This window comes from Uranotaenia lowii, chromosome 3 (assembly GCF_029784155.1).
Source record: "Uranotaenia lowii strain MFRU-FL chromosome 3, ASM2978415v1, whole genome shotgun sequence".
Taxonomy (NCBI): domain Eukaryota; kingdom Metazoa; phylum Arthropoda; class Insecta; order Diptera; family Culicidae; genus Uranotaenia; species Uranotaenia lowii.
In genome coordinates this window covers 24,748,914-24,773,379 of record NC_073693.1, presented here as the reverse complement: position 1 = coordinate 24,773,379, position 24,466 = coordinate 24,748,914, and the positions used below count along the sequence as shown (strand labels likewise).

Below are 24,466 nucleotides of genomic sequence, written 5' to 3'. Positions count from 1 at the left end.
TGATCACTGTCACTCTTGAAATAAAGTTAAATATATTCATCATCTTATAAATTTTAATTCAATCATCAGCTATGTACTTTAAATACATTCTATAAAATTCACAATGGACATTTTGGAAAAATAATTTCAAATTCAAGATACTATAGCGGAGTTTACCAATCAAATCCAGTTGAAAATGAAGGAAAGGAATGTAAATTAATATAAATAATAAATATTTAATAGCAAATTTATGATAACTAATTTCTGACTTTTTCTGAAATATATTTGAGAATTCGGATTTAATTTCTTTTTAAATCTGTTGTTGGATTTTGTGTTTTCTGTTTCTGTGCAATGGTTCTTATCTCTGAAGCTTTAAATTATGGTTTTATTACAAAAATTAAATCGCATTCTTTTCTAGAAACATTGATTTCAAATTCTTGTACTAGACTGCTTTAAATTGATTTTCAAGCAAATATCTAGCAACATAATCTGAACAATTTATTAATGACTTGCCAGAATTTGCATTGATTTCAACTGATTCTTGTTTATTTTAAATTGTATTAATTTTTTTTTTGTCGAATTTGTGTGATGGTCATGAGCAAGAGCAGTTTAAGAAATCATTTTCCTTTTTTTGTGAATGTTTGGTATTGTTATAATTTCTGCTTGATTTCTTTCTAACCAAATTTGAATTTTAAATTGTGAAGCGTTTCAAAATTCATTTGAATCATGAATGTAGACTTTTTTTTCTTTATTCTAGATTCTTTCCCAGAAAAACTTTTCTAGGACAGGAAAACTTCAAACTTAATTATATAAATCAGGAAAACAACAGTTCAACACAAATTTAATTCCCAAAAAAAGTCAGAAGTAAACTCAATCCCACCCCCCAACTTATTGGTAACCGAAAATCCCGATATCCCATTTAACGATTTTTTTTCCCCCAGTTTTTCTCATGTTTTCCATTTCGCCGATAATCAGCAAGCATTTTCGACTCCACCGGTTTGTTTTTCGTTTTCACTTCTTTATTATTATTCCTGCGAATATATGTTTATCGAGCGTAAGCGCCTACCTGTGATTACATTTTCCATTGTTCTGTCATTTAAATTCACGTTAATCTTTGCGATTTTTTTTCTTCTGGTTTTTGTTATTTGCTTTCATCTGTCGCCAACGATTTGCTGTTTTTTAACGCTTCGTGGGTAATTTTCTAGCGAATCAGATAGATACGAGTGAGAGTGGGTAAACGCTGGGTTACCGATTAATTCTTGTTCTTTCTTTTTAGTTGGGTAGGTATATTTATTGTCGATTCTTCATCCTGCATTAAGGGTTATAGTAGTGAAACGATGCTACCAAAAGCGATGAAAGTATGTAGAAAGATTTCAATAGTTTTTTTTTCTAATCCCAGTGTTTGTAAGCAGTTAGGAACGACTACGAAGTAAGGTTAATAGTAGTTAGTAGCATTTGCAATCTAATTTGGTTTATTATCTCAAACGGAGCAATATTAGCTCTTACCGTAAAAATACGCATTAACAAATGCGATGATGTTTAATCCATCAGAAACTTAGCAGGTATAATAAGGTTACCTCAAAGGCTTTTGTGGCGTTCCCTATTCAATTAAACATCATCGTTATCGTCGATCGTTGACTCGAGCTTGATCTGCTCAACATTAAATACTTAAGGTACCTTAACACTCTAACTGTCTACTACAACAACGGGAACTCCAATAACGGCCTTTGTGAATTATAAGTGGGGTATTTAAAATTTCTTACAGCTAACTAAAACCAAATTGACACACATGGTAGGAATTATTTTACAACATTTTGTTTTCTAGTATAACCCCAATATTGAACGTTCGGATTAATGTTATGCTTGCTTGTTTACATAAGAATTCCGTGCAGTAATCACATTTTGTAATATTTTTTCTGTTTCACTGTCCATTTAAACTGAGATGAACCTTGTTAAAGAAAGGAGTAACTTTAAAAAAAGTTAAATAAATTCGAACAAAATTCAAATCAAATACAACGTTATGTTTTACAACGACTCTTCAGAACACACAAGTTTAATGGATTTAAAAAAAAATCTTTATAATGAAAATAATAAAAAAGTAAAATCATACAATTAACAAAATATATATTTCAGAAATAATAATATTAAGTTCTCCAATAGTTTTGGCTTTATCTTACTGCTAAGTTTTTACTATCTACTAATATTGGAATAAGTAATCAATTTTTTGTTCTTGAGGATATTAATGCCTGTTTTCCAAATCCGTTAAACCTTTTTCTTCCTGCGTAAACTTTTCTTCGAGATTCCTCATCACTTATTTACATGTGGGAAACACTGCACATTTTTTATTCTAAACCGATCGAAAACGATAATTTTTTTTTGAAAAAATATTATATACACCTGAACAAGTAGATCTTTTGCTTTTAGATACCTTCAATCAACTGTGATTTATTTTTCAAGTATGAAATTAATCAAACTCAATTCTCTAAACTGACTCTACTTACTGCTTTTAAGTACTTTCTCTGTGGATTACTTTTCCATACATTTTTACATAACCACGGACATTTATCGTTTTCTGAGACCTTCAAATCTTTTCACATGATTAAGAAACCCAAACTTTTCTAATGAAATCGAATCAAATGCCGGACGTTTCGAGAGCGGTGTTCAGCGACAAATCTACTCTAACGAACATCCAGTAGATTTTTATAGATATAATCAACAACGGTCGACTCCGGGGCTCTTAATTTGTTCATTTTGTGTACGTCGTACATTAGACACTAAATCTACTGCCTGTCGGAGCCGACCACGAAACTTATCCTAGGATCCTTTTGACTTGTTTATTTTATATCGCGTAAATTATCTAATCAAGAGGAGTTAATCTTTGAATTTTATTCTTAAGATACCGGTTTTTAATCATTTTTGTTAGTTCCATAAAATATTCACGGACTTTAGAATTGTTTCTTTTTTAAATGTTTACTGTTCAAGGTTAACATATAAGATTGGCGCGCGCAGCACACGGGACAAACTCTGTAGGACACACAATGTGGAAACATTACAGCGACGGTACGGTCAAAAATGTGTTGTTTCATCTTAGGCCCGGCATGACAGTAGCGTGTCCTGCACCGGGGAAGCCTCCAATCAGTAGGACAGAGCCGACGGAGACCGCGAGCCAACGGTGAAATCCTTGTATTGGGAGAACACAGAAATCTGGAACAATAATTAAATTGAATAATCAACTTTCTTATTGCCTATTTTGATGAATGTACGTATGTGCGGTTTAGGCTTGGTGGAATGAAGCCGTAGTATGAAAAACAAAAACAATGAGTCGCATTTCTGTTAAGTATGTGATTTCAATAATTTAAACCAAAATATATTGAGTTCCCTTTCCGCAGACTTGCTCCAACCAATTGTGAAATCATTTCTCTAGCAGAACTATGGTAGATGCAGCACTAGACTGATACTGTATTTGTTTTCTCCACTCGTGGAGTGTTCCACCGTACCCGATAAAAACAAACACAAATCGTCGCCAGTGTATTGCTACCTCGCTCACTCACACGCTCTCTCGCAAAACTGACAAAATTTTCGGGGCAACACCGCCCGATGGCAGGGTAACACTAGGTCAAAACCAGTGCAACACCGTCCGAATAAACAAACAGTTTGACAGCCCCTAGTGGTGCACTAGTGCAACACTAGTGCAACACTAGTGCAACACTAGTGCAATACTCGGCATAAACAAATATAGTATGAGTCGATTTGGGGTCATTTTTGAATTTCTCAAACCCTGGGTTCTAAAAAGCTTCAAAACTCATCCAAGCGATTCGAAGCATCTCCTAGTGTGGACTAGCCTTCAGATACACAAACATTTTCATAATGTCATCGTAAAAGTAGTGCGTTCCGAAAAATTTACATTCCGACACTGCCGTTCTAAGCAAGAATGCCCCATGTGACTTTTGGGTCATTTTCACTTTTTTGCTGGAAACGGTCTCTTTTAGTGTTAACTTTCGAATAAAAACACAAACAAGTATACTTTGTTCTGAACTTATACGAAATTTTCATCAAGGTGGTTGTCTCTATGTTGATAGTTCTACGCAAGAATGTCACACTGAAAAATGCAAATTTTATCAAAAAATTTTCTTAAGATGAGTTCAAACTGTTGAATTTAACTTTATTCACTGAAAAAAACACTAAAATAGAGGGCAGAGGAGGAGCGAGAAGCCTTGAGTGTTTAATTCAGAGAAATTTTCACTAAACACTTTTCGGTAGGCACTACTTACAGGATCCATACTCAACTATATCTTTTTATTGACAAAGAGGAACGTATTTCTCAAATTACGGTTTAGCATGAGTTTTTGGGAAAAAATAAACTACGCAAGCTTTTAAAATGATAGAAAAATTGTAGCCGTGTGACAGTTTTTCGTAGAACTAGCATCGGCATGCGTTCTGATTCTACGCAAAAGTGTCACACGGAGCATTTTTGGCTCTAATTTGTAGGAAATGTAATTTTTTTTGGCAGAAGACATTGTAAAATCGTTAACTTGAACTGTGCACTACGAAAAAATTGTCGGTGAATTTTTAGTTTGAGAGAAAAGTTGGAAATATAGCTGATATTTCCATCGCGTTTTTCTCGTTTGCACGTTTTTCCACATGGGACAATCTTGCTTAGAACGGCAGGACACTTTTTAGATTAAATTCTCTTGTTTCTCGAACGATTTCAAAAATTTATAACTCTGGAAATCTTATAACGTGACTCAAATATGATTCTCAGACAATTAGGCTGGAACAAATATCAATTTCTTCTTTTGGCACAACCCCACTGTCACTAATATCTTAAAAACTAAGGGAATCTGCTTAAAACTAATTTAAAACTACGCTTACTCATGCTAAAATCGAACAGATTGGACACTAAATTGAAACGTTAACAACATTTATCTATCGGATGGTTTCTTCCATAAGTAGTACGATGGTAAGGTATCCAGAGAAATTGTTACTTAACGGGCTCACGTAACACATTAAATTGGTGACAGTGGTGACAGACCTTTTTTAACGAAACCGTGCTGAGAATCGGAGATCAATGGTTTGGCAGCAGCGTACAGTCGTCCATGTATGAGCACTTCAATAATTTTGGAGATCGAACAGGTAGTTTTCGACGCATTGTGTATTTCCCGATTTGTAGATAGGAGTGATGGCCGCAATTCGCCAGACGCTTGGAATTACTCTTTCTCTCAATGAACGATTAAAAAGACAGCAAATGGGAGCAGCTAGTGATGCAGCGCAATGTTTCAAAACCGTCGGAGGTATGTTGTCTGGACCGGGACCTTTAGATGGATCGGCTGCGGACAATTTCTCGTATACTTCCTGCTCCGTGAGGCAAGGCAAAGGTAAATTCTCGTCATGGGATTGTATGGAGGCTAGGTAGTTGTTGTTGCTACAATGTCGGAGGAGCTGAAGACACTTTGGAAAAAATCGGCGAACATGTTCGTGGATTCAGTTATGTTACGTGAAGTAACGCCATTGAAACTGACATCTACAGGAATAGTTGCGTTTCGTTTTTTATTTTTCAAGTGTCTCCAAAACGATGCGGGGTCATTCTTAAGGTTCTCTTGAAGGCGCAAGATATGTTGGCGGTAAAGCTGCTCATTCAGCGCTTTAAAGTCTCGTTCCAAGTTGCTCAAACGATGTCTCTGGTTTTCGGTACGATACTTGATGAAATTCTTGCGGGCCTTTTGTAGCTGATTTCGCAGTCGTCTAAGCTCAGTGTTCCACCACTCGTGTCTGAATAACTGGTGTCTTTGTGGACGCTTCAGGGGGACAATTCGTTTCAAAACAGAGTAAAGCAGCATCAACAGCAGTATTGATGTTGTCAGCATCACCGAGGAATTCCCAGCTAGTTGAATCTAAAGCAGCTGCGAACAGTTCAAAATTGCATTTATTGAAATCGAAATCAAGATCTCCTATGCATTCGTCTGGCACGGGATCCAGGTAGGTTTCTATACATAAGTGGAACGGCTTGTCATGACGGTCAGTAGGAATGATCGCGATGGGAGATTCGAATATCACCAGATTGTCAGGGTTATTTGAGAAAACAAGATCCAAAAGGCGCATATTATCGTTAGCGATGTAGCATTGTTGATATAAACCGGCGGAAAGAAGCATTTCAGTCATCAAAATCCGAAGGATTACAAGACCACAAAACAAGTTTTGGAAGATGACAGTTTTTTCACCATGTGTGTTCTTGATTTTATTGATTTTTCCCGAAAAAATAACTTGATTTATAGGTTTTGTGGAAAGATATAGTATGCAATTTTGTTGCATGCAAGCTTTTGTGCAATTTATTCCAATTTATTTGTTTTTCGCATTATTTTTTATTGCCCCCCCTCGCGATGTTCCAACTCAGAGTGACAAAAGAAGTATTTCAAATTTCTTCCGGCCTGATACGGTACAATCTTTTATTTTTTAGGGTAAAAGTTTAAGGCTACTGTTACTACTGTTTGTAGTTATTTGTTTACTTTTGATGTTATGTTTACATTTGTCTGTCAATGTTTTGATCTTAGGTAAAAAAGTATAGACGATCGCTAGATTAAGTAAGTTTAAAATAGTATAGTAAAATGGTAAATTATAAGAAAATAAATTTAATTTAAGGTCCGCTGAAAAGGAGTAAAAAGCAAAAAGTAGCTCGAAACGTCCGGACCAACTGGCAAGTAATTTTGTTGTTATTTATTCGCCGAAAAAAGTCGATAATAAAAACAAACAACTTATCGCGGCAATTAGCTAATTCAACAATTTATAACATTTTGGCATCTTTAGATTTTTGAAATACGAACCAAAAAAAAATTTATGAAGACTTTTTCAAGGTAGCTGCTTCTCGAACTTTTTTTTTTAATCTGGATTTTCTGAGACAATTTCTACACCTAAAATCAGCTTTGCACTGGATATGGATATAAGTCGTAATCATCATTTGAAGTTCAAAAACCGTCATTTGACCGCTTCCGGTACGTTTAGTATTAAAATCAGTATCGGACGCAACGCGACCTCAGGCAACAACTGGGAACATTTTTGTCACTCTTTTCATTTTTGTAGATTTTGTATTTTTTTATTTCTGTCATATTGATAACTTTTGTCATTTTTGTCTTTCCTGACATTTTTGTCTTTTCGTCATTAGTCGTTCGTGCCTATTTCGATAATTTTTGTTACATGTCGTACTAGTATTTAAGTCCATTTTTGTTTTTTTTTTGTCCTTTTTGTTATTTTTGTATTTAATGTCATTTTTCTAAATTTTCTCTTCATATTCAAAGTTGTCATTTTACCAATTCGAATGTTAAGTGGGCTAGATTTTTTTGCACCGTTTAAGTCTCCTGGGGTGGATGGAATATTTCCGGTGCTCATACAAAAAGTGAGCAAAGATGTGGTTCCAATCTTAACCAAACTTTTTCGGGCAAGTATGATGCTAGAACATACTCCAACCTGTTGGCAGAAAGTAAGCAAACGTAACAATAAAAATTCTTAAGCATACAGACTTATAAGCTTGACCTCAATTCTTTTCAAAATTTTGGAAACACTTGTGGACTCTGACATCAAGGCAACTTATCCGATAAATAAACCTCTGAATAAAATATAATATGCGTATCATGCTAATAAATCACCTATAACAGCGTTACACAATCTAGTGGTAAAAGTTGAAAAATCAATTGAGCTTAAGGAAATCGCTCTTGCAGCCTTTCTCGATATCGAAGGAGCGTTTGATAACGCCTCTCATAATTCAATTAAATAACGATGGTATCCCGTGAATTCGATGAAAGTATTATAAAGTGTGTCCAGGAAATGTTGAGCAATCGAAAAATTACAGCCTAGTATCATTGACAGTGAAAACAACAAAAGGCTGTCCCCAAGGTGGAGTACTATCGCCTATGTTGTGGACACTAGGCTGTGGAAACTTGACTGAACTAGCCTTTGAAGTGATCGGTTTTACAGACGGTAGATATAGTAGTAATTGTACGAGGTAAATTTGGCTTGAAGCTTCCAAATCCACTGCTCTCGTTACGCTTGCTTCACTTAGAATAGATTGTACGACTAGTGTAAGGGTGTGTTCTTACTGTTCTCCTTAAACCAAACCTCTTAAATTAGACTGTGCTCGGAAGCTATACGACCAGATGCTGACCAAGTTTGACGTGTGTCTTCTAATGGACGATGAAACCTCTGTCAAGGCTGATTTTGGGCAAATCCCAGTTTAAAAATTTTACATGGCAATGGCTTGGGGGAATGTTTCAGCCAAATTTTAACTTGTTATTGCCGACAAATTTGCACGAAAATTTATGATTTGGCAGGGCATTTGCAGCTAAGGCAAAAAAAAACGAAAGTTTTCGTTACAAATAAGACAATGGTTTCGGAACTCCAAAAATTAATTTCACCGTTCATTTGATCTCACGACTATCCCGTGATGTTTTGGCCAGATTTGGCAAGCTGTCATTCCAGCAAAAACGTACAAGAATGGTATGCAGAGAAAGGGGTTCAGTTTGTTCCGAAAAACCTTAACCTTCCCAACTACCCACAGTTCCGCCTTAATCAGAAATACTGGGCAATCATGAAGAGGAGACTCAAGGCAAAGATAAAGGTTGTCAAAGACATCAATCAGATGAAGAAAAGATAGCTAAAACGATGAGCAAAGAAGGTGTGCGCCGCCTTATAACGGGCCGTAGTAGGCAAAGTGGTAATATCCGAAGTATTTCCAAATCATAATAAGAACATATATCCACTGATGAACTGATGTACAAGCTCGAACAAAAAATCTTCACAAACTTGTGTAAAATTTATAGTGCCCTCTTTTAAAGAAGCCGTGATATATCATGTGATGTCATGTCATGTCATGTCATGTGATATATCAGTGATATATCATGTCAGTCTTACTGAGAATGGATTACTGTGTGCTGAAGTGAAAATTTTCGATAAAATAGAAATTCCACCCATAAGGACTACAGAATAACTTATCGTTATTCTGACAGTCATCATGAGTTACCAATGTAGACTTTCCTTTGGGAGGTTAGAAAATGGAGTTTTACTGGAACCAAAAACTAGAAAACGGGTCTCTTAGCTATCTGATATCTGAGTTTGGAAGACGTCCTTTTGAGTAAGCTGCGAATTTAATAATTTTGTAAGGCGGTTTTTATACTGTCTTCAATAATTTGCATCCGTTTAATCCGAGTATTACGCGCCGCAAAACTAGTGATTCGAATCTACGACGATCGCGATAATTCGATGACTCATCGTTCCGGCAGCCAACCCCAGTCCGGAAAGTTCTCTGGCGGTAGCTGCGGGTGTAAGGACGATTTCACCAGTAAGTTGCATTTTAGCAAGTTTTGTGAAGTTTTTTAAAGCATCGTGATTGGTCTTTTATGATACGGAAAACTACGGCTATTACCACGACGACTAAGTGCGTACTTATACGAACTTCCCTCATTTAGCCAACCGCATTTTGTTAAGTTTTCTTTGGAAGCCCACCCCTGGGAAGAAAGTCCGGGTTTTAAGCGACTTGAGCTCAGCAACTTAAGTGCTGTTAAGTTGAACTAGGCAATTTTGCTAAGAAATATTTATTGTCCTTAAGCACAAAGTGGGATTTGATCCTGATTAAAATCAGTGGCTGTTGGTTTCTGAGAGTTATATCGTCTTGTTTTAATTTCGAACTCCGAAGGAAATCGAGACGCTAGCCTAATGAGCTATGTTTCAGGAAAAAATCGAGAATTCTTTCGAAACCGTGAAAAATGATTTTATCTGTATTTTTTATGTATGAAGAAAATGCTTCAAAAAGATCTGGAATCCAATAATAAATAACTTAAATACAGGCAATTGTTTTTGTTTCAATTCTAAATGAAGCAAGCTTTAGGACATAAAAATTTCGAACCAAAATATGTAGCTTATTTCTATGTTGAATAGAAAATCGATCGCTAAGATCTAACTATAGCTTTTAAGGAAAAGTTTCATCGAACCAACCACAATTTCTTCGACATGTTTTATGACATTATTCAGCAGCTGACTGCTGAAAGAGCACCGATGTGGTCTAGCGTAAGCTTGCCAGATTGCCCGGTTTTATCCGGGTTTGCCCGGATATTTGATGCAAAATTTCGAGAAAGTCCGGTCCGGCCCGGTTGCCCGGATATCGTGAAAAAAGTCCGGATATTGCCCGGATTTTTTCACAATTTTCACAAAGAAACCAAAAAAAAAATCAAAATTTTTGAGTAAGTTTCGGCAAAATCGATTAACGGTATGGAAATTTTCAACGGTTGTTTCAAATAATTTCGCTGTTTTACCTTTATAAACCTTTAAATATTTAAGTGTTCCAACAAGTTTTTGGAAGTCTGCAATTACATTAATAAAATAATAATTTCAATTTTTTTTCCATTTTTTCTTTGCTCTTATGTATAATTAAATCTAAATTTTGCCCGGTTTTTGCCCGGTTTTTGGATTTGAAAAATTGTAATCCATGCCCGGATTTTGCCAGGTTTTTTTGGAAAAATGCCCGGAATTGCTAGGCCCGGATGGGAGTGGAAAAAATTCTGGCAACCTTAGTCTAGCGGATAGGCTGGCGCGAGTCTGGTTTTGGTATGTCAGGCGCACTGGGTTTGATTCCCGGTCAACACAATACATTCACTCCATAACATTCCATACGAAGCCATGTGGTCCGGGTATGGTGTACGCGTTGCATTGGAGATTTGTCGAACTTAATAATCTAAGAATGCATGTGAGCACATATTTAGGCAGAAACTACGGTGAATCCCTGCACCCATGGTGGATAACCAACATACATACATACATTATTCAGCAGCTTATTGCTGAAGTGCATCTGAACGGTGATTTCTTCAAACACTCACCTTATCCTTCAGTTGCTGACACAGCTGCAGCGCCACCGTGAACAACACCAACACCTCGTTCAACCATGGCACCGAACATTCCGCCTGGCAGGAATCAAACTTCATGGTACCCTGGAAGTTGGTCAGCTGGTAAGCCACGAAAATCAGCTTATGACTCTGAATATAGAAACTGATGGCCAAATCTTCTGGCAGGTTCGGCGAAAGGGCTTTCATATTCCTGCTCTTCATCAGTTCGTCGATGGGTTTCTTCCGCGGAACGACGAGCGAAGTGCGACCCCGCTGCAGCGCACCCAAAATGTTCCCCAGAATGTGCAACACCTCGTCGGATGTTTTGAAATGGTACGAACTGTCCACATTTTCGATGTGGTTGATGGCCTGCTGCAGATGGTTGGCGGCATCTTGGACCTGCTGGATCTTCCACGGGTAGTCCTGGGTGATACTGGTCCGCTGCGTTTGCTGTTGTTGCCGCTGGACCTTGAAGTTAATATCCTAAAAAGCAGAGATATTTTTGTTTGAATAGCTTCTATTTAGAAATTGTGGTCATATGCTCACAGCATGGGTAATGCTATCTCCGGTTAACGTAACGACACATTTCAACTGCTCCGGTGCGGCGGTTAGGATAAATTTATCCTGCTTTTTCTCCTCGTGCCCATGGTAAAGGGGAACCGGAAAGCGGTGGCAACATTCCACCAGGATGGCATGTAATTGCTTTAATACCGAGTGAACTTCTTCGTGCAGCACCCATTCAAACTCCACTTGCTGTGCGAGAAAGGGGAAAGGAAATGGAAAACAATTAACGCAATTGAATTAGGATGTTTGCTTTATTTTTGATTGCTGATGCTGAGGCAGTTAAAAAATTAGGGGTCGAAATGTTTTGGAAAAATTGCATTTTAAGAGAATAATGATAAAATTACAACAACAACTGGTGAAATTAATTCAAATCGGCTGAATTACCAAAATTGACGAAACTGAACTGAAACTGAAAAATAATTGACGAAATAGTGTTAAAAGCTTATACAATTTGACAGCTTTAACAGTTTTGGATATGTTGTCAATTTTCAATTATTTTGTAAATTTCACAAAATACGACAATTTTGAAAACTTTTAAAATTTTTACAGATGAAAATTTTACCATTTTTGATTAAAAATTTTTAATTTTAAAAATGTTAGCAAGCACCTTTTTTAACTTATTTGACAATATTGACCATTAAAAAAAATTGACAATGTTAAGATTTGTGAAAATTTCGACTTTTTTGACAATTTTATAAATTTTGTAAATTTTACAATTTTGTAAATTTTGACCATTATGACAATTTGAACAAAATTTCGACAATTTTGAAAATTTGGAGAATTGAGACATTAATTTTCACAATTTTATTTTGAATACCTTTTTAGGCAATTTAAAAAAAATTATTATTTTTTTTTTTTTTTGATATTGTCAAATTCATAAATTTGTCAAATTTTGTCAACTTAACATTTTTTTTTTATTTGTTAAATTTAGTAAATTTGGTCAATGATTGACAATTGATTAATGTTGTTGATTCTGAAAAATATGAAAATTTGACAATTTGGATTTTTTTTTGTACAATTTGATAATTTAAACAAAATCTAAAATTTAAATAATTTTTAAAAGTAACAATAATTTCAAAAATTTCGTCAAATTCGGCCTTTTTTTTTCATTTTAAACATTTTTTCCAATTGACTTTTGTGCAATTCGTCAGTTTTTAACATTCTATCAATTTTGAATTTTTGACAATAATTCAAATTATTTGAACTGTTTCGATAACTTTGAAAATTTTGCCAATTTAAAAAATCAAGCTTGTTTTGAAAAATATGACAATTTTGAATTTTTTTTTTCTAGAAACAAAAAGTTGACAAAAATTATAATGCTGATATTAAAAAAAAAAATAAACAAATAAAATCCACCGTTAGCGTATAGGATTTGGAATACTTTCGCTAAAAAGCGTGTTGATTTTCGAGAACTGTGTCATGATGACAGAAAACCGTGTTAAAAGTAGCCGCTTATCAGAATAACTGAACAAAATCAAACCACGTAAAAAGAACTTAGAGTAATGTGTATCAATACATCTTCATGAGCAACGTGATGACTCTGCTATAATGTTTGGCCAACAAAGTAAATGCCTTATAAATAATTCATATCTTGAAATCTATTCAATTATTAATCACTGTTGTTGATAGCGTTTGATAACAGCAACAATATCAAAACCAACAACAACGACATAACAAACAGCAAAAACAGCAAGAAAAGTACATCGTCCTCAACCTAAAAACAGTCCATCATAAGAGGGCTGCTCAAGGACATTCGGCGCTGCTCCTTTCTCATTGCGTCCCCCCATTCAAACTCCTTCAAACATCCATCAACCCAATCCCAATGTTTCCGAAAATAACGTTTCGAAAGTGCGCCACTTACCAAGTTAATTGCCTCTTCCTTCTCCGTATCAACCATGTTCTTGGTTGGACGTCTCGGTGGCGGATAAAAAGCCCTCCTGCTGTGACTGCCGGCACTTGTCCCACTCTGTCGGACGCTGCTCTGCCTGGAGAAAATATTACTATGTTCCCCCACCGATCCCGAAAATAGGTCTTCGCTGGCCAACGATTCGCTAGCCCAGGAAACCTGGTGCTGGAAGTACCGTGGACTTTCTGGGGATGGTTGCTGCTGCTGAAACTGTTGTTGTCCTCCAGAAACCAAAAGAGGTTTCTTCCTCGCCTTCCGGGAAAGCTTCTTCGGGGGTTGCTGTTCCGGATCGGCAAAACTGACCGAGGTTCCTGCCTTCGTCGAGCCGGATCCGGATTTCTTACGGGAGTGTGGTTTCGAGAACCAATTCGGTCCGCTGCTAGATTGGAATCGAAGGAAAAAAAACACAAATAACAAACTTACAATCACGTGAAAATTCCTGCTTACGAAGGCTTACGGCTAGTTTTGCGAAAAAAAACCTTCAAATGATTTCGAGAACACGTACTAATCACTGCGACTTGCTTTGCGTCTGCTATCGATGGGAAATGATGAAAATCTGACTGCAAAAAGTGCGAATGTTTTGATTTTTCTTTTTCATCCGTTTGTTTTCTCCGCTTTTGTCGTGTCAACAATACGACTCTGAACGCGTTCCAAGCGTTTGCTACACTGAACGAAGTGATCGTAATATTTTTGAAACACAAAAGATTTTTTTACGTCCTAAATTCTTAAGTTTTTTTTATTGATAAATTTAATAAATTTAAACATAAAAAAGGAAAGGAAAAAAAAAGTTTTTCAAAGGAATCTTTCAACTACTTCGATTTAGTAGATTGATTCCCAAAATTTTGTATTCAACGATGCCATCTATTAGCATTTTCGTCCATTAGCTGAGGCAATAGACTGAGTCGATTTGGGGTCATTTTCGAATATCTCAAACCCTGGGGTCTCAAAAGTTTCATTTTGGTCCAAAACTCATCCATGATTTTTTTGCAGAATTTTTACGTAACGTTTACATGAGTAAATTTGGACTTTTAGGTTTGTATGGGAAAATTGAATATTTTGTACTGAAAAATCAACATCATTTTTGTTTCTTCTGTGCAACCGAGCCTGCTAATGGCTTTTGTGCCAATTTATAAATTCTTCAAAGGAAATTTTCCGCTGAACAACTTTGTCGAAGACCGTAAATTCGTATCTTACTAGACAAGAAAGTTATTAGCTGTTTAACAGGGGTATGTCTTTTGGCATTGATAAACAATAAATTCAAATGACACCACTGCTTGTGCCCCGCGAAGAACTGCATGAAAAGTAGTCATGCAATACCTCGCAAGGCACACAACAGTGGTGTCTGTTGAATTTATTGTTTATCAATGCCAAAAGACATACCTCTGTTGAACAGCTAATAACTTTTTTGTCTAATAAGATACGAATTTACAGTCTTCGACAAAGTTGTTAAGCGGAAAATTTCCTTAAGGAATTTTATAAATTTGCACAAAATCCAACAGCTGGCTCGGTTGCATAGAAGAAACAAAAATGATGTTGATTTTTCAATACAAAATATTCAATTTTCCCATACAAACCTAAAAGTCCAAATTTACTCATGTAAACGTTATTTAAAAATTCTGCAAAAAATCATAGATGAGTTTTGGACCAAAACGAAGCTTTTGAGACCCCAGGGTTTGAGAAATTCGAAAATGACCCCAAATCGACTCAGTCTACTGAGGCAACCTATAATCACTGATAGGACACTTAGAACAAAAATTCGATCAAGTTCTGGCTAATTTTTTGCGTCAACTTCAGCAGGTTCGCAATACCGACGCCAGGTGGCGAACCCACCATTTTTTCGATACAAATTCCCTGTTGGAAAAATGTACCTTTTTAGCCCGTCTGAATTGCCTATTTTTTTAGAAAGTTGAGTGGCACTTTCTAACTGGGATAGCATTTCTTCAAATCGATCGATGCGCACTCTGGAATCGATATTGCGAAATGTTGGAAAAATTATCCAAAAAATTAAATCGTTGTCCAGTCAGTATAGTCAGTGCTATAATTCTCCACAACTTTCTCTCTAACTGCTGTCATTGTTTCATTTTTCTATTCAGAAGTCCACCAGTGTTTACCTTGGTGAGGCAAATAAAAATTTGCTGCAGCATGTTTTTACTTTTCGTCATAAAAACTGAGCAGTTTTTGAAAAGACTTGTAATCATGTAAGATAAAAATAATTTCATGCCGGAACCAAACAAAATCTGTAAAACAATATTGTTTTCAGTTTGATGAAATATGCTAAATTGTTCAATGAAAAACTTTCAGTTTCTAATATGAATAATCCAGACATATGACATATGATATGATATCAGATGTATGATATAAGACGTATGATATCAGACGTATTAAACAGAAAAAACCACAACAGTAAAGAAATGACTCCTAAACTTTATATTCACAAAATAAACACAATAAACATATAAAACAAAATTAAATTAAATTTGACAACGATTAAAAATATACACACTGTTTTGAATTTTCAAAATAATCAAATTGATCCTATTAAAAAAATTTAAGTTTTGAAATAGAAATAGAAAATGATACAAAAATTGATAAAAAAAACATAATTAACATTAACGATGATAAACAGAAATGAAGAACGTTACTTAAATTAAAATAGTTTTTAAATGTAAAATTGCAAATAAAAATTTCCAAAACTAATTAAGTATATATACAAAATAGACAAAAATTGCAAAGCTATCTGAATTTAAAAAAAATAAAGTAAATTATCAAAATTGATAAGTTAAAAAAATGACAAATCCAATTTCAATGACGATTTGAGCAAAGTTTTCTGAAGAATTTATTCAATACTTCTTTACTGAAAACTAGAAATATTAGCTTTGGAAATTTGCAGTATAATTCAGGGAATATTTAAAGAAGGTAGTGTCGAGGCAGCCCTGCTTTAGTATAAGTACAAATTGCGACGTCACAATCACGGAAAATCTGTTTATTTACTAGGAAATTTGCCTTTTTCTTTGATAATTTGAAGAATTTGCTGGAAATGTTCCACTTTTAATATCTGTTTTTCTAGAAGGATTCTTGCTCTTCAAGATTGGTACGAAAAAAGTTGGATTTTCGAGTAATTTTTGTATGAAATAGACCATCGAAGTTCGAAAAAATGGTGGATTTTCAAATTTGCAAAATTTTAAAATTAGTTCAAAGTCTTCTATGAAAATGATCAAGTCAGTGCAGTTTAAGATCCTTATTACAAAAAAGTTATCAAAAAACAACACAATTATTTATTCGAATATTAGTAAATCGAGTTAACAATAATCAATTGGTGTTCATTGGTCTACATAAGAATTGAACATGGTAAACCGATTGGATAAAAATCATGACAATCAGTTGAACACTCAATAACTACCAGCTAGAACTTTTTAAAGTAGATTTTATCTTCGTTTTTGAACGTTTTGGCTTCAAGATGACATTGCGTTCATTATTAAAATGAGAAAAAACATAATGCAATTTTCAAAGGCCCAGAAAATTTCATAACATAGTAAAATAGAGGTCTTACAACACAATCAAAATGAAATTGGAATTCATTTTCGTTCTAAAACATGTTTTTCTTTGAAATTTCTGCCATTCGCATATAAATTTTCGATACATTCGTTTTTGTGACATCACAAAAAAAAACCATTATGGCTCGAGAGCCACTACGTTATTTAAATATTCCTTGAGTATAATTAGCAAAAGCACAGATTTTTTGTTTAGATTCGAATTCGAAATTTAACATACAGTTTTCCACATCTCAAATTCAATCGATTGATTATTTCAGTGTATATCACGAAATCAACGCTTGGGTCACGTACGCAGAATTTTATACACCTGGAAAAATTCTCCCCGATAATCTAGCTAAAAAAATGTATGATAAATCATAACTAAAAAAACAAATAAATTAAAAATGAAGTTTTAACGGAGATGGATTGTACCTTCTAAATTTTGATCAAGCAATGCCCGTTTCTAACTACAAGATTGATTAAAAAAAATGCTCCATTAAAAACAAAAGATATAAACCCATTCCAAACCATGAAATTATGTAAAAATTTAAAATAATGATTGTTGATTTTTTTTTAATTGATGTCAATTGTTTTAAATTACATTATTGTAATTTTTTTCAAATTTTAAGACTTTTATTTTTTTTTCAAATTAATTTAATTTTTCATATTGTAAATTTTTGTGAAATTTCGGATACGTTTGTAAATTTTCGTAAAATTTTGTAAATGTTTGTTTTTTTATATTTTTTTTGTAAATTTTTGTAAATGTTTGAAAAATTTTGCAGACTTTCGTAAATTTTTTTAAACTTTCGTATATTTTTGTAAATATTATATATTTTTTAAGTTTTTGAAGGAATAGGTAAGTTTTTGTAAACGTTTTTGATGTATTTTTGTTAATTTTTGTAGATTTTTGAAATTTTTTATAAATTTTTAAAAATGCTTATAAAATTTTATAAAAATTTTGTAAACTTTTGTAAATTTTTGTTTATTTTTGTACGTTTTTGTAGATTTTTTTAAATTTATAGAATATTGTTAATTTTTGTTAATTAATGTAAATTTATGTAGTTTTTTTTTTAATTTTTGTAAATTTTCGAAAATTTTGTAAATTTTTTGTAAATGTTGGCGAATTTAAATAAATTTCTGTAAATTTTTGAAAACACAACTTTCGTACATTTTTGCAAAATCTGTGTAAGTTAATATAGATTTTTGTAAACCTTTGCAAATTTTTGTAAGATTTATAAATTTATGTGATTCTTTGAAAATTTTTGAAAATTTTTGTAAATTTTTGTGAATTTTTATAAACTTTCATAAATTTTTGTAAATTTTTGTAAATTTTTGTAAATTTTAAAATTTTTGTAAATTTTTGTTAAATTTTGTGAATTTTTGTAAATTTTTTTGAATTGTTGTAAATTTTTGTAAATGTTTGTAAATTTTTGTAAATTTTTGTAAATTTTTGTAAATTTTTGTAAATTTTTGTAAATTTTTGTAAATTTTTGTAAATTTTTGTAAATTTTTGTAAATTTTTGTAAATTTTTGTAAATTTTTGTAAATTTTTGTAAATTTTTGTAAATTTTTGTAAATTTTTGTAAATTTTTGTAAATTTTTGTAAATTTTTGTAAATTTTTGTAAATTTTTGTAAATTTTTGTAAATTTTTGTAAATTTTTGTAAATTTTTGTAAATTTTTGTAAATTTTTGTAAATTTTTGTAAATGTTTGTAAATTTTTGTAAATTTTAATAAATAAATGGTTGTAAATTTTTGTAAATTTCTGTAAATTTTTGTAAATTTTTGTAAATTTTTGTAAATTTTTGTAAATTTTTGTAAATTTTTGTAAATTTTTGTAAATTTTTGTAAATTTTTGTAAATTTTTGTAAATTTTTGTAAATTTTTGTAAATTTTTGTAAGTTTTTGTAAATTTTTGTAAATTTTTGTAAATTTTTGTAAATTTTTGTAAATTTTTGTAAATTTTTGTAAATTTTTGTAAATTTTTGTAAATTTTTGTAAATTTTTGTAAATTTTTGAAAATTTTTGTAAATTTTTGTAATTTTTTGTAAATTTTTGTAAATTTTTGTAAATTTTTGTAAATTTTTGTAAATTTTTGTAAATTTTTGTAAATTTTTGTAAATTTTTGTAAATTTTTGTAAATTTTTGTAAATTTTTGTAAATTTTTGTAAATTTTTGTAAATTTTTGTAAATTTTTGTAAATTTTTGTAAATTTTTGTAAATTTTTGTAAATTTTTTTAATTTTTGTAAATTTTTGTAAATTTTTTTAAATTTTTGTAAATTTTTGTAAATTTTTGTAAATTTTTGTAAATTTTTGTAAATTTTTGTAAATTTTTGTAATTTTTGTAAATTTTTGTAAATTTTTGTAAATTTTTGTAAATTTTTGTGAATTTTTGTAAATTCTTGTAAATTTTTGTAAATTTTTGTAAATTTTTGTAAATTTTTGTAAATTTTTGTAAATTTTTGTAAATTTTTGTAAATTTTTGTAAATTTTTGTAATTTTTGTAAATTTTTGTAAATTTTTGTAAATTTTTGTAAATTTTTGTAAATTTTTGTAAATTTTTGTAAATTTTTGTAAATTTTTGTAAATTTCTGTAAATTTTTGTAAATTTTTGTAAATTTTTGTAAATTTTTGTAAATTTTTGTAAATGTTTGTAAATTTTTGTAAATTTTTGTAAATTTTTTTTTTAATTTTTGTAAATTTTTGTAAATTTTTGTAAATTTTTGGAAGTTTTTGTAATTTTTTGTAAATTTTTGTAAATTTTTGTTAATTTTAGTTAATTTTTGTAAATTTTTGTAAATTTTTGTAAATTTGTGTTTTTTTTTGTTAATTTTCGTAAATTTGTGTTATTTTTTGTAAATTTTTTAATTTTTTGTAAACTTTTGTAAGGTTTTGTTAATTCTTGTAAATTTTTGTAAATTTTTGTTAATTTATGTAAATTTTGGTAAGTTTTTGTAAATTTTTGTAAATTTTTGTAAATTTTTGTCAATTTTTGTAAATTTTTGTAAATTTTTGTAAATTTTTGTAAATTTTTGTACATTTTTGTACATTTTTGTTAATTTTTGTAAATTTTTGTAAAATTTTGTAAATTTTGTAAATTTTTGTAAATTTTTGTAAATTTTTGTAAATTTTTGTAAATTTTTGTAAATTCTTGTAAATTTTTGTAAATTTTTGTAAATTTTTGTAAATTTTTGTAAATTTTCGTAATTTTTTGTAATTTTTTGTAAATTTTTGTAAATTTTTGTAAATTTTTGTAAATTTTTGTAAATTTTTGTAAATTTTTGAAATTTTTGAAATTTTTGTAAATTTTTGTAAATTTTTGTAAATTTTTGTAAATTTTTGTAAGTTTTTGTAAATTTTTGTAAATTTTTGTAAATTTGTGTTATTTTTTGTAAACTTTTTAATTTTTTGTAAACTTTTGTAAGGTTTTGTTAATTCTTGTAAATTTTTGTAAATTTTTGTATATTCTTGTAAGCTTTTGTAAATTTTTGTAATTTTTGTCAATATTTGTAAATTTTTGTAATTTTTTTTAAATTTGTAAATTTTTGTTAATTTTTGTAAATTTTTGTAAATTTTTGTAAATTGTTGTAAGTTTTTGTAAATTTTTGTAAATTTTTGTAAATTTTTGTAAATTTTTGTAAATTTTTGTAAATTTTTGTAAATTTTTGTAAATTTTTGTGAATTTTTGTAAATATTTGTACATTTTTGTAAATTTTTGTAAATTTTTGTAAATTTGTGTTAATTTCTATAATTTTTTTAAAATTTTTGTTAATTTTTTTAAATTTTTGTAATTTTTTTCAAATTTTTGTAAATTTTTGTAAATTTTTGTAAATTTTTGTAAATTTTTGTAAATTTTTGTAAAATTTTGTAATTTTTTGTAAATTTTTGTAAATTTTTGTAAATTTTTGTAAGTTTTTGTAAATTTTTGTAAATTTTTGTAAATTTTTGTAAATTTTTGTAAATTTTTGTAAATTTTTGTAAATTTTTGTAAATTTTTGTAAATTTTTGTAAATTTTTGTAAATTTTTGTAAATTTTTGTAAATTTTTGTAAATTTTTGTAAATTTTTGTAAATTTTTGTAAATTTTTGTAAATTTTTGTAAATTTTTGTAAATTTTTGTAAATTTTTGTAAATTTTTGTAAATTTTTGTAAATTTTTGTAAATTTTTGTAAATTTTTGTAAATTTTTGTAAATTTTTGTTAATTTTTGTTAATTTTGGTAAATTTTTGTTTATTTTTTGTAAATTTTTGTAAACTTTTGTAATTTTTGTAAATTTTTGTAAATCTTTGTAATCGTTTTAAATCGTTGTAAGTTTTTGTTAATTTTTGTTTATTTTTGAAATTTTTATAAATTTTTGTTATTTTTTTTTTATTTTGAACATTTTGTAAATTTTTGAAATTTTTTTAAAATTTTTGTAAATTTTGAAATTTTTGTAAATCTTTGTGAATTTTGTAGATTTTAGTGAATTTTTGTCTATTTTTGTAAATTTTTGTAGATTTTTGTAAATTTTTGGAAATTTTTGGAAATTCATGTTAATTTTTGTGAATATTTCTAAATTCTTGTAAGTTTTTGTAAATTCTTGTAAGTTTTTGTAAATTTTTGTCAATTTTTTAAACTTTTTGTTTATTTTTGAAAATTTTTGTACGTTTTTTTGTTATGAAATTTTTTGTAAATTCTCGAAATTTTAGTAATTTTTTGAATTTCTTTGATTTTTGTGAATTTTTATAAGAATTGTTGAATTTAAGAATTTTTTTAAAAATTGTGTTTTTTAATTTATGTTGGATATTTTTTTAAAGTTTTGTATTTTGGCTTGTTAAACTTTCAAATTGAAAATAATTTTGTTGAAGAAAATTAACCGAGCTCAAAATTATTATTGGCTGCAATTCCAAAAGTGGAACAATAACTTATTTCTGGTTCAACTGCATCTCATCTTTTCCAATCGATAGCACACAAAATAATAAGAGACAGAGCGAGTCTCCTTATCAATTTCTCGTCGCGTCGCACATGTTTACCCCACCATCATCAATAGGAAGCGATTTTCGATGTGGCGCACGTACGTCAGTTGTAGATCATATGATATTACTTAATCCCGTATCGTCTGTACGGTGAATAACTTACAATTTGAGCATTTTTCCTTTGGGGTTTTGTCTGGCTGGATTTCACTGATGAATGTTGAAAACGGCTTGGCTCACAAATTTTGGGAATCACAACAAAAGATTCGGTTGAAAGTTTTCGACACAACTCGTCGTTTTCAGGGAAACACTTTCTAACCATCCATTAGACTGACAAAAAACGTTTTGTCGAATATCGCGCTAATTGATCCAATCAACAGACGAGTTGACTCAATGATTCGAAATTTATAAAAAAAAAAACGGCTTAACTTCTGTTTCCGATTCGATACCGACCCGATTCGAACGATAACGAACACTGGACTGCACTGGACTGGACTTGGACAAGATAGGATGGACGCGGGTGATTTTTCGCGACTTCGAAGCGCCTTTTGGTGTATCAGTATCAGTATCAGTGGGTATCTCTCAAGAACCTTAAGACCGTAAGACATCGACGTGACTTAGACGTTGATAAGATGAGCGAGCATGTTTCATCGGACGTCTACAACTGGAAAAATACTAATAAATACGCGTGTGCATTCATCAATTCATTCCCAATTGTGTCCGATGATTTTTTTTATGGCTGTAAAGGTTTTTGAATTTAAAACGCTTCTGTGTTTGATTTTTTAGGGTAACAGACGCATTTCATTTCCAAAATTCGGTTTTTATTTTTTTTTAATAACTTGTATTGTAGTTGATTTCCTGAATTCTTTTCAGGACTCAAATCCATCTACATCATTCGATAGAAATTTTCAAAATCAGTTGAGGTATCTTCATCAATTTAAAGTAAATAAAAATAGAATTCCATTCCAAGTTCTGGAACCGATACCCGAGAATTCGTCATGACATGTCTCACAATAATAAGATAGACGTTTCCAATCAGCAGCATTTGTGTATTTCGTTTTCTCTCCGCTGCCGGGTGACATCGACGCCCATTCTACTAGGTAGTCACTTAAATTGATAACGTCTACAACAAAATTACAATTCGATGCCCCGAGGCGCACGACGCCTCAAGTTGCGCCTCAGTACTCAGATGATCTGCCTGATGTGAGTGTAATTTCCCGTCTGGCTGTTGTTGGTGGCACAACAGATGGTGGAACATGTGACTAAGTCGCTTAGCGCAAACCGATTAAAAGTTTTGTTGTGTGTATTTATTTAGTATCTTTTGGCTTCGAAATCCACAGCCAAGATTATCCGGCGCTAAGCTTCTTTGAGGTTTTTTTTTATTTTTAATAAGTCCCCAAAGACATTTTATTGCATTTCTTTTCAATGGTTTGCGGAGAAAAAAAACTCCTGAAAGACAGATCAACATCAATCAAGTGGCTCAAAATATTAACATTTCACCCCAAGCAAGAATGATCGAGAATGTAAAAGAAGCAATTCTTTCCCACTTAAATCGTTTTTGCGCTCGATAAATAACATGCGTACTATTTTTGTAGTCGAGTGTTTTTGCTCCCTTCCATCTTATTTTCGTAAATATTTACTATCATAAAGATGATGACGTTGTTCTGTTTTGTTCCCGATTGGTTTTCTGGGGGCTGGTTCAATGATAACAGATAAAAGTCCACTTCAGTGTCATTTTCGCGGTCAACAAGCGCTGATCAAAACAGGATCTGTTTTTTTAAATGCTCCCTTCACAACGATGAAAAATCTTCAAAAAAAAAGTCTTTAACGACCAACGACAAGCGTTTTGTCTAGTTTAGACTTACCCGTCCAATGGTGATTCACAAAAAGTTAGAACCATAGCACTGCCATTTGAAAGTCATTAAAATTTAACCTCCAAGTCAGTTTTTTAGAGTGTCGGTTTAATAATCATGTTTGATCGCTGTAAACACTTGCTACACAGCTATAGCTGTGTTCTTAAGAGAGAAACTTGCATTTTTCCCTTTGAAATGAGACGACGTTTTGTCATTTTTAATCATTTTTTTCTTATATTTGTATGTCAATTTTGTCATTTTTGTATAAATTTTATGTCATTTTTGTGTCACTTTAATGTGAACTTTTAGAAACTTTTTAGAAATTTCAGTGTCATTTCTGGGCAATTTTTGAGACAAATTAAAGAATTTTGTGTGTAACTTTTTCGTCCATTTGTGTCATTTCTGCGACATTTTTGTGTCATTTTTAAGCATTTTTTGAGTCATTTGTGTGTAACACTTGTTCCATTTATGGGCCAATTTTCCATTTTTGTCATTTTTGTCATTTTTGTCATTTTTACCATTCTTGTCATTCTTGTCATTTTTGTCATTTTTGTCATTTTTGTCATTTTTGTCATTATTCTCATTTTTGTCATTTTTGTCATTTTGTCATTTTTGTCATTTTTGTCATTTTTGTCATTTTTGTCATTTTTGTCATTTTTGTCATTTTTGTCATTTTTGTCATTTTTGTCATTTTTGTCATTTTTGTCATTTTTGTCATTTTTGTCATTTTTGTCATTTTTGTCATTTTTGTCATTTTTGTCATTTTTGTCATTTTTGTCATTTTTGTCATTTTTGTCATTTTTGTCATTTTTGTCATT

General features: G+C 31.1%; 1 protein-coding gene across 4 annotated transcripts; it reads right to left on the bottom strand.

Annotated features, from left to right (window-relative positions):
• Window positions 1-1,248: 1,248 nt before the first annotated feature.
• Window positions 1,249-22,288, bottom strand: LOC129756832 (protein rogdi). 4 transcript variants are annotated; one of them, XM_055753861.1, is made up of 5 exons: window positions 21,962-22,288; window positions 13,267-13,690; window positions 11,388-11,594; window positions 10,836-11,324; window positions 1,249-3,183 (listed from the first exon to the last, which is right to left on the bottom strand). In XM_055753861.1, the coding sequence occupies exons 1-5, from the start codon at window positions 21,970-21,972 to the stop codon at window positions 3,115-3,117; spliced, it is 1,200 nt and encodes a 399-aa protein (XP_055609836.1). In that variant the 5' UTR covers window positions 21,973-22,288; the 3' UTR covers window positions 1,249-3,114. The 4 variants fall into 4 exon arrangements, with proteins under 4 accessions (XP_055609836.1, XP_055609837.1, XP_055609838.1 ...); XM_055753862.1 differs by having other exon boundaries at window positions 13,267-13,687; window positions 21,962-22,287; XM_055753863.1 differs by lacking the exon at window positions 21,962-22,288 and adding an exon at window positions 13,759-13,896.
• Window positions 22,289-24,466: the final 2,178 nt, after the last annotated feature.

Bases quoted from the DNA above. Each gene is read 5' to 3' on its own strand.
- LOC129756832 (XM_055753861.1), bottom strand. The intron at 11,595-13,266 runs GTAAGTGGCGCA...TTTCTCGCACAG, and splicing joins AGGAAGAGGCAATTAACTTG to CAAGTGGAGTTTGAATGGGT. The intron at 11,325-11,387 runs GTGAGCATATGA...TCTGCTTTTTAG, and splicing joins GAGATAGCATTACCCATGCT to GATATTAACTTCAAGGTCCA.